The following is an 11,159-nucleotide window of genomic DNA, read 5'->3' as shown; positions in this document are numbered from 1 at the left end:
TAAAGAGCTTCCGGTGTAATGGTAAAACGTATATTGTAAAATATTCTAGGAAATTTCAGATAGTCACAGGGACACAGAAGTACCGCTCAACGGTGAGCTAACTTTTATTAAAAGCGTGAGGTAAATTCTTTACATGATGACGAATCAGTGATTAACCAGCATTTAACCGGTTGAATCGTCGCAAAACTACAATTCACAAACGAGTGGTTTCCCCCTCGATCCCAATACATGTGGACTATTTTCAGTTCATTTTTTTCATTTTGTAAAAATCATCTTTCGCATGAGGCAGGTAGTAAACCAGAATACATTGGATGTTGCTACGTACTTCTTTACTTCGAAAACAATTATTTTCGCAGCATCTACTATTCCCACATTTTCTTGAACTTTCCCACATTTTGCAAGGTTTCCCATGTTTTCCTATGAAATAAGATATTCATTCCGTTCCAGCAGCTTTTCAGACAAAGGTGCTGAAAAACGAAATGAGTAATTTACATCAGAATCTCAGGCTGTATTTTCCCAAAAAATATTTGTAGAGGAATTCTGGAAAATTTATGAAAAAATGGGAAAATTGCTTGCTGTCTGTAAACATTTAAGGGATTGTAGAACAGAAGATCGTTTGGGACGGTCAATTAACAACCATCCGATAATTCATTTTCAATTAGCTTTGAGTCACTCTAACTCTATACAAAATGAGGACAAACATGTCCGTTTATTAAAGTGACTGAGCTACAGGAACAATGAGTCTACGATACCGTCATCGATTTAGTTCAATAACCAAATTGATAAAAAGCTTTGATTAAATTCCATTTACCATGAAAGAACGAAATGTAATTGCAACCATCACACAGTCCAAAATGTTTCCTTCAGTCAGCAACATGATGAAACTTTTATTGAAATGGATGAGACAAGCAATTGTAATCGTCAAGGTTGGCTTTTACATATTCAAAGAGTCGATTCGCAGTTTTACTGAGGAATTGGACCAAGCGTCGGAAACCACTGGGTCTGGTGTTATTCGTCGACTTAAAGATTTTTGAAAATTTAAATTTCGAATTCCTCAGGTTACGACATATCTACAGCACTAAAAATCATCCGTTGGAAAGGTGCGGTGTAAATGACTATTCTCGGACTAACTTCCGTTACACATTCCAATTGAATTCCATTCTAGGCTTCTCTGGGTGGGTATCCTAATAGCATCGTGTTTCGGTATCGCTTTCACGTGCCTGTACCAATGGGACAGATTCGAGGCACGGCCAACCGTTATATCATTGGAAAGGGATTTTCGTAACTGGAACTTAACTCTTCCAGGTCTGAGTGTTTCTTAGTGTTTCACTAAATGAAACTTATCCAAAAGAAATGATTCCTTTAGCTATTACCGTCTGTTACGGAAACAATGTGAACGAATCAAAGGCTGCAGAATTTATTGAAAAGTTGGCTCATTTCAAAATTATTGTAGCAATTTTCAAACTTAGACACTTTTCCATCCCTTTTTCAAATAGCAAGTGGAACGTCAGCGAATCAGACGAAGACTATGAATACTTTTTCGATTTTATCAAAACGGTTGTCAACACGGACATTGCTACGTTGGAAGATTATTTGAAGTTTGATCGTGATGAACGTTTAGAGAATATTGACCTCTATGACATGACTATGATGGTAAGCCTCTGTGGTTCTCCTAATGAAATCAACTTTCTGGTAAAATTCGTTTATGCCTCAAACTTACAGGTGCGCCGAGACCGAAATCACAGAATAATATTATTTGATAGTGGTTTTTTAGTCGATGAAAGAGAAGTGATTACAGAGCAAGGATTGTGCTTTTCAGTGAATGGACCCATTACAACGTTGCTGGAGTCAAAGTATATTTACAAACTCTTTCTTTTCTGACCTTTGTGATAAGGATCGTTCGTCTTAAAGACTCCCAATAATAACTGTTGATTTAGATAGCAATGCAGTAAGGTTAACGAAAAATCAATCAATCAATCTTTACGCATTGTCTTAAAATGTCAAAATTGCATTTGCTGCTAAATTTTGTCAATTGAAATGAATCAATAAAAGAAAATTGGTAGCAGATGCGAGTTTGACATTTTAACCCGATACAGACGGCAAGCATATGGTCAGTATTATTATCGGGTCTATTATACTTCCACCAATCAAAGTTTTTTTCAAATCTTGTACTTCAATTTTTTTAACATGCATTTTACTGCATAAAGAACCATATTGCCCAGAGCTTGTCATTGTTTTTGTCGACGTTATCGATAACAGATGAATAGCAGTATGTGACAGGTTGCAACTTTACATTACTATCTAAATCAGCAGTAACTTTCGTGCACAGTTTTCATTCTCTTTGCATTGCTGTAATATTTAGCTTGATTAGAGTGACCAAGATTCACAAAATAAAAATGCGATATTCAGAGGGCTGGGCACGGCGTGATGAGAATAAGAAACTGTGCCGAATTTTAAACAGAACAATACCTAATTCGAATTATACCATCATCCACAGTGCTCGAGCAGTGAGAAAATTCGAAAAACCGTTAACGTGCAACTTTGTGAAAGATCAGTGCTATCTGAAAGTCGTTGTCTACGAAGAAGAAGCCACGGTATTTGACACACAAAAAAGTTTTTCTCTTGACAAATGATCAATTTTTAATTTAATTTCATTTTTGAGGTGTCCATTTTGTCACCATACGAAGTGCCTGTGTATGACCGACCACGATATGAGATAAAAAATTCCGAAGAGAGTTTTGCTGCTTATCGAGTTGTTGAAACCATGTAATGTAACAAGAATAATAGGAGATGATTTTCCTTGAGAATTTTGACCTTTTTTTGTTTCGCAGCGTCGAAGATGGATTGGAAAATTTATCAATCGAACAACGAAAATGCATATTTCTTGATGAAATGATTGGAGATAAAGCGGTTGGTATAACATTCATTTAGAGTATATACCAAGGACCATTTTACTGTACAGTCAGGATCAAAGAAATTTCAGAATGAATTTGTTTCAGCTGTTTTTCAGCTGATCCACACATAAAATCGAAACTGTTTAATAAACAGTGTCTGTACGGTTGAACGTGCTACACGCACGTGCGTGGTAATGGTAAAACCGTATAAAGACGTATATTTGATTGTGTGTGTGGATCAGCTAGAAAACAGCTGAAGCAAATTCATACCGAAATTTCACTGCCTCTAACTGTGTAATGTTAAGTATGGTTTCCACTCAACAAAAGTTCTGCGTGAGAGAGCGAGCTGTCAGGCAAACAAAGCAAGGCTTGAACGGAAACAATTTTAGATTTTTACAGGTAACATGTGCTTCATGCACTGCCGAATTTCACTTGCAATGGAACTGTGTCATTGTGTGCCACATCATTACCATTTCTACGGTAACCCAGCTAACACGAGAACGCATTTATAATTAATAAAAACAAATTCTTCTCATTATATCAGATGGAGAAGTTTGTGACGCTGCCGGAATAATTTGCCTTCACAAATTCGCCTGGCCCTACATTTCATTCGAACTATGCGAATGTCCATTCAGTTGCGTTGACCTTAAATATGCAGAGAATAGTTTCCGAAAAAGATCATGGTTCAGACGGCGGTTCAACCATTATTATAATTCACATAATTATTGCTGTTCATTTCAGGATAGTTGGTGACTTACCATTCCTGCAAAAAGCTTCGTTTCGGGTCGAGGTTCTCACACCGAAAATGCGATTGAAACGCGAAATTATTTTCAGTTTTGAAGAAATGATTGTGTCATTTGGTGGAGCGGCTACCCTCTTTTTGGGCATCAGTCTCTGGCAAATTTCCAAACATTTATTGTTCGTATTGAATAAGGTTTTGAGTGTGTTCGAGTGAAATAGATCAATTCAAAGATTGTTGCTAGTACAGATGATCATAATCGCCGAACTGGACCAGAATTACAAAGTAGGTGGTTAGTGACCCAATGATCTGTAAATTGCAAGTTAATGCATTGCAAGTCATGGATGCTTATAAAAGAATTCATTCAATCAGAACTCACCGTCGTCAATAGAGTTAAGTCCAGGTTTAGTATTCCGGTTATGTCTTGATAGCGTTTCAGATGGAATATTTGCAACGAAAATTTGTACAACTTTCGGAGCGGAAAATAAATTTTTGAATGGAAAATATAAAATCAAAATATTGTCAACTTACAGAGGTCTGCAACTTGCGGTATTCTTTGTTAAACTTGAAGCTGTACAGGGCAGATGTCACTAAAGATTTCTGCAAAATTAGAAAAATATTTACTCGCTGCACCACGCGGAAATGACTAAGAAATGGGGTTACTTTTTCAAGACAGTGACTTTAGAAATGCTTTCAAGGAAATGCTGTGACCACAGCACTTACTTTGCTTAGAGGTCATAAGATTATTGTTAAGCAACCAAATAATTCATGGAAAAGAAAGCGATTTTCAGAAGTCCTTTCATCCAATAAAAACCTTCAGTTGATCACATAAAATGCGGAATTCTACGTTCGGGTGAATGTAGCGAATTTGAGTGCTTCGTCATATTTCGTTTGGTGTAGCGTTAGCGATTTCAATAGATTTGATCACTACGACAATTCTATTAAAATCGTAGGTGCTACAATGAAGTGAACTGGCGCTGCACACGAATTCACTCGAAACTCGGATTCCGTTATGCGGATTTGCATTACGGGTTTACAAATATTTTGCACTTAACTACCTCGACAGAAACATGATGATTCAGCAGCAGAATGAGCAGCACCTTAACGCAATGGAAAATGAACCACAGTCCGGAATAAATAGCCAAGTATATGTCGCTAATACCATCGCGCGATCGTGCAATGTCATAGAAGGCATACAATTGAGTGCTGACAACGATAAATGCCGACATCGTCGTATTGATTATCAGTATACCAAACGACGAATTGATGTCTTCGTTGAACATGGCCAAATCATAGTAGATCTTCCTCAGTCGATTTATCTGCTGCATCATTGTCAACGTGGGCACCCGATAAGCGCTTTGCTTGATATTCATCACATCAAACACGGTCAGAGTGTAGTGCTCAATGGGTTTTCTCGTTGAAAGTTCTTCACTCTGATGGACCAGCTGCAGTAAAAGACTGCCAATGATTTTGTACCGTTCCTTCAAGACATATAACAGTCCAAAGTATTCAATGAACGTGACGATTGTTAGCAGATTGGATAGAATGAAGACGGTGGCACTTCGTATGAAATCGTTTAAATTGAAGTAGTACATCAAATCGGAAATGGTGGCCAGTATCATAAATAGTGCAGAGCAATACCAAAATTTCTTGACATATCCGTTCAACTGAGAATAATTGGTTGTAACGCCGCATTCCCGAAACTCCATGTCAATATCAATGATTCGATTGAAGTATTTGATGTACACACGACGCTGATAATGGCATCCAATAACAATCAGTAAACAGTTGGAAATGTTGAACAAATATTCGCCCATATACAGACATTTCAGTATGAACGACGATGTGTCTCGTTCATCAAACGACCGTTCGTAGTGAATGGAAATTGCAATTGCTGTGAGAATCAATAGACTCCACAGTACATGCAAAACAAATCGACAATTTAATCGGAAAATTTCGAATAGGGAAAGGTTTTGATGGGTATCAGTTTCAAAATTTAAATTAATTGGAGCCACGCCGAAGAACTTGCACCAAAATATCATACGGCGAAGCGATCGTCTCAGTTCACGCTCCAATTCAAGTTTGTGGATTAGCGATGAATTTAGCTCTTTCATTTTAGTCGAGCCAATGAGATAATACGTATCGTTGTCGTTGATGGTAAGGAAATTACTGAACCAAAATTAGTGAAACGAATCGTTTAGTGGCAAGTGGAAAGGCATAATTGTCGATAGACGCAAATCATATGGAATTGATTGCAATGAGTTCACACCCCCCGAATTAAAAGATTAATTGTGCGGTACCTGGTAATTAATAACTGGTGTGAAGTGCAGTCCACCCATTCACTTGTCAGATGGATTATAATTTCTGTGGTATTAAAACCGGTTGATGATTGATGAACGGTTCAAATCATTCAGTAAATCACTGGCTTTCATATTCTCTTCCGTTGTGATTTTTGGTCAGTCTCTCGGACAGTTTGGTGGCGCAATATGAAGAAACTAAATCATATCTACAAGCTTCGATCATCTGAAGATTTGTTAAGATCTTCGACCAGACTGCTAGTCTGTCTGTGCCAATTATTTGGTGTTGCACCGATGCCAATATCATTGAGCCAAACCCAAAATTATGATGGTCGTTGCTGGAAAATTGTTAAATGTTTTCACCGCATTTGGTGTACGATAATCATTGTCGGCGTAGTGACATCCTTCTACTACCAACATGTTAAATTCAATACAATTGCCCAGTATTCGCAGATCAAGGTTCTTCTGCACATTGGTGAATATGTTTCAATCATCTTCACATGCGTCATCTGTGTCATTGGATCGCAGATTAACCGGAATGCGTACGACAAATACTGTCACAGTCTCATGGAAATTGATTCGAAGTTGACTGAATGTGGTTCGCGAATAAATGGCGAAAATCTCAAACGATTCATCATCAAATGCATCGCGATATGCTTTCTGTTCGAAGCTGTGATGGTCATTGTTTTTGCTCTGTCCTTCTTGAACGAAGAAAATTCTGTTGCGCGAAACATTGCATTGTATGTGATCCCTCACATTATGGTGCTGTTGGTTATAATCGAATATGGTGCGTTCTTGTATGCCATTCGGGAACGTTATCACAGCATATCGGTTATGTTGAAAAAAGTTTCTTTCGATTTGCTGTTCAAAAAGGAATATCGCCAAGCGCAGACGGCGACAACGGAAAATAAAATTTGCCGAAAATTGAATTGTCTTCGATTGGCCTTTTTGGACATATCCAATTTTACAACGGATGTTAACGGAACATTCGGCATTTTGATTGTGTCGATCTTAGTTTCAACATTCCTAATTCTGAGCACAGAGTTTTTTGCATTTTACGAGTTCGTTGAGAAGGCGGCACCCGATTTCTATGTACCAGTTCTATCGGTTCTTTGGATACTTTTCTATGGTGGAAGAATCATATTCGTTGTGAAAATGAATCATGGGGTGAACATTGAGGTAAGATTTAACCGAAGTGGAAAAAATGTTTGAAAATCTAGAAAATTCTTTGACCCTTTAATTACTGACAGTGCCTCTGTGGTTGGCATTGATAATTTTTTCTTCTCCCAATATAGAAATGCAAATTAGGATGCACGCTGTACGAAATAAATTTCCTTGGTTTCGGACTGGACGACAACGTCGAGGCATGCGTGAGAATTGAACTATGAATTTAAATTGAATATTTTCATTCTCGACTATTCCTTTGTTACAGTTGAACACATTTTCTGTTCAATTACTCCATATGGACTCTAGCGAAAAAGCTTGTGGTATGGTTAGTCTGGATCTACCTCTGTTGAAAACGGTAACATTGTGCGCAGTTTTAAACTGGAAGGAAAATCAAACTTTCTGCAAATTTCGATTTTTTAGATATTTGGAGCCATTACAACCTACTTGGTAATCCTTATCCAGTTTCATTCGAACCACGTTTGATACGTTATCAATTTATAAGAGATGATGCTTACCTCGTTCATTTTAAATAAAATTTAGCAAAAAAGAATGCTTCGAATGGTTTAATTTATGTGACACAGTGGGGTTGAACCAAACTTAAATAGGATCGCGACATCACATCTGGTTCTTTTTTTCATATTCTGATTGAGGTATTCGAGAACTACACGAAAATACTTCCAGTTTCCGGATCTATTTAAGCTAATTCATGTTGAAATACCCTCCCCCGTCAACATGGCCACAAACCTACAACCAGCAAAAGTCTAAAATTCGACATTTTTTAATGGTAATATGTGCAAGGTTGTAACTTTTTGAATGACGATAACGGTAGAAGTTTACATGCTCCATTAAACACCAAAAATGGATTTTACAAAAGTCGTATGAATTGTACAACATTTGAATCAAATATTTTCAGCATCCTCGGCGAAACTTGGGCTCCTCTGTACTTACTTCTTACTTCTCCGGCGCTACAGCCACTTGTGGGCCTTGGCCTGATCGAGAATCCGGTTCCAGCGAACCCTGTCCCCTGCTACACTTCGCCAACTTCTTATTCCCAGCGTCCGTAGATCTAATTCGACGCCATCTATCCATCTCATCTTTGGACGACCTTTTCCTCGTCGCCCTTCTGGATCGTTTCGGAATAACATCGAGGGAGCTCTGTTCATATCCATGCGTGCTAGATGCCCCGCCCACCTCAACCGTTGGACTTTCACCACTGCCACAATATCCGGTTCACCAAAATCACGTTTCAGTTCAAAGTTGTACCGTCGCCGCCACCTTTCACCTTCGCGCATTGCTCCAAAAATGGTACGGAGGACTTTACGCTCGAACGTTAGGAGCAACTGTTCATCGCTTTTCTTCACCGTCCAAGACTCGCATCCGTAGATTAGAACCGGGCGAATAAGCGTTTTGTAAACTTGGCACTTCGTTTTCTTTGATACCAACTTTGATCGTAAATGTTTCATTAGCCCGTAATAGCACCTGCTTGCCGCCATGATTCGCCTTTGTATCTCCGGCGTGTTGTCGCCATCAGATCGAATCAGCGCACCAAGATAGACGAATTCGTCGACTACCTCGAGGTTCAACTCATCAATGCTCATCACGTCTCCTTGTTGATTGGCTACCGAATCGGGCTCGGCCTTCATGTACTTTGTTTTTGATTCGTTTATCATCAAACCCATTCTTTCCGCTTGGATTTTCAGATTTGTGAAAGTGTCCACTGCTGCTGCATGTGTGCGGCTGGCGATGTCCAAGTCATCCGCAAAGCCCAGGATTTGGACTGTTCCATTCGCCAGTGTTTTGTTGGTTTGGATACCAGCACGCCTCATCGCAATTTCCAAAGCCAAATTGAAGAGCAGGCATGACAGTGCGTCGCCCTGCTTTAGCCCTTCCATAACAGCAAAAACATCGGACATGTCATTTTGCACCTTGACACGACATCTGGTGCCTTACCTGGGGCTCCTCTGTAATACACTTGTAATGCCTGATCTGCCTGTAGTCTGAGCTTTACAACGATACCAAGCATGCTATACCAATCTTACAACAAGTGTCTGCTACGACATTCTGTTTGCAGCAAGGCCACTCCACGACGAAATTTTCAATTTATATCTTTAAGCTAGTTCCTTTAGGATAAATTGAATTGTTACCCATTCTTCATAAATAAGTGGTTTAAGTTATTTGAAGCATTTCTTACATTGGTTACGTGTTGTAGTTGAAGTCTTTTCAAAGCTTTAACAGTACCAACTTAATACTAGGGTGTAGCGGTTTTTACAAAATGTCTTAGTTCTTTTAAGGCTCAGCCGGAAATCCACTGGTCATTTTATGGGAGAATTTTGTGCTGCCGCCAGATCGATTTTTGAATATTTCGTCGTTTTCTGTTCACGTCACATATATCGATTTTTACGGTGGGCTCAGTGCACATAAAAACTTGGGTCCACATGGTAATCTAATCTCCAGACTTCACAGATTATTTTACAAAAACGATCAAGTCTAAAAAATATTTTTTGAGTTCGTGACTGATTGTCAAAGTTCTTCGATAGTGATCTTGAGACTTTAATCTCGCTACAAAATTTGATGAAATTGTGCAAAAATGTAAGTTAAACGTTAAATATGCTAAATGGACCGCGGTGAGTCAAACACAGCATCTGATTTGAGTTGGGATATCTAAATTTGATATTTATTTGACAAAAAGACTTTTTGAAAAAATTGTGATTTTGGTACATGGAATATTATCGACGAAAGTCGAATTACCTTAAATCAATAATTTTTTAACTTAGAATGTATTCCTAGGTTCTGACAATACGAATCCATTAATTTTAAACGTTTTCTAAGCGCATTTAAAACATTAAAAATTGAAAATGTAACGAGACTACACCTACAACTTGTCAATAGTACGTATCGCGGTTGACTCACCGCTGTCCATTAAGCATATTTAACTTTTAATTAAGATCATCGGGGAACTTTGACGATCAGTCACGAACGAAGTTTTCGACGAAATTTTCAAAAATCGATCTGGCGGCAGCACAAAATAAAGTTTCAAATTTTTTGTTTTCTTCCGTAAAATGATCAGATGGACCGGCTGGTCCTTGAAAGAACTAAAACATTTTGTAAAAACCGCTACACCCTACTTAATACTACATGTGTTCACAACAGACTATATCGATACAGATTCTGGCAAAGGCGATATGGGTGCCGTCTATGGAATAATAGTAAACTACTCGCATACCTCTCATACACTAACATATACTAACGGCAAAAAGTGTTCGATTCTGAAGTGTTATACGTTTCCATTTATTGTTGAAACGGTTAAATCATGTGCATTATCAACCGCGATATACAACAAAATATTTCGGTTTCTTACACGACATGAAGCGACATGCTATAATAGGATGAAAAACTTACGACTCAAATCAAACACATAAAGACGATGATAACATAAACAAACCATCATCATCAAAAATATTTTATTTATTATGTCGATGTGTGTACGGTTAGTATACAGTTGCTGTAGGTAGTATTTTTGATCGTACACAAACATTTAGTTGGGGGTTGGAGTTTCATTATGCTGATGATGGTTGTTTGAAACAATTTGTCCGAGAAGTTGTGACTGGAAGGAGTGATCAAAACGCCTTTCCGGGCTACTTTCTATTTCACGATACGATCTATGTCAGAATGTATCTTCGTTAGTGGACGGTGTGAATTGGGGTTAGATCATAACAACTATTCAGTGTTCACTGAACTTCAGATACTCTTTGGTCAGTCAGACTGACCTTCTGTATATCACAGGCCGAGGTGGTAAAACTATTTTTCACAACACAGGAGAGAAAATAGTCATTTTCTCACCTCAGCTGAAACTACGGAAGCCTTCGTTGTGTTTATCTCGGGAAAAAAGTAGGAAATTTCATTTTCTAGATTGACTTGCCAGAGTGTAGTGACTTGTGGCTTTCCTAACTTTTTTACCCTCTGTGATGATATAACTATTTTTGTTCATTTTCTACATTGTCGCTACAAAATCTCTCATAAAGATCTCATGCTACAACACACTTAAAGTTGTTTCACGAATGG

At 38.2% G+C, this 11,159-nt stretch overlaps 1 protein-coding gene and 1 pseudogene across 1 annotated transcript; both read left to right on the top strand.

Annotated features, from left to right (window-relative positions):
- The first annotated feature begins 875 nt into the window (after positions 1 to 875).
- LOC119078150 lies at positions 876 to 3,930 on the top strand (annotated as a pseudogene).
- Positions 3,931 to 6,497: 2,567 nt separating this feature from the next.
- On the top strand, positions 6,498 to 11,142 carry LOC119078149. Its single transcript, XM_037185623.1, has 2 exons — positions 6,498 to 7,109; positions 11,020 to 11,142. The coding sequence occupies exons 1-2, from the start codon at positions 6,498 to 6,500 to the stop codon at positions 11,140 to 11,142; spliced, it is 735 nt and encodes a 244-aa protein (XP_037041518.1).
- The last annotated feature ends 17 nt before the right edge of the window (positions 11,143 to 11,159 follow it).

Source organism: Bradysia coprophila, unplaced genomic scaffold (assembly GCF_014529535.1).
Source record: "Bradysia coprophila strain Holo2 unplaced genomic scaffold, BU_Bcop_v1 contig_24, whole genome shotgun sequence".
In the NCBI taxonomy this organism is placed as follows: Eukaryota; Metazoa; Arthropoda; class Insecta; order Diptera; family Sciaridae; genus Bradysia; species Bradysia coprophila.
Note: the sequence above shows the minus strand (reverse complement) of the source record. Positions and strands in the feature narration are given on the sequence as shown.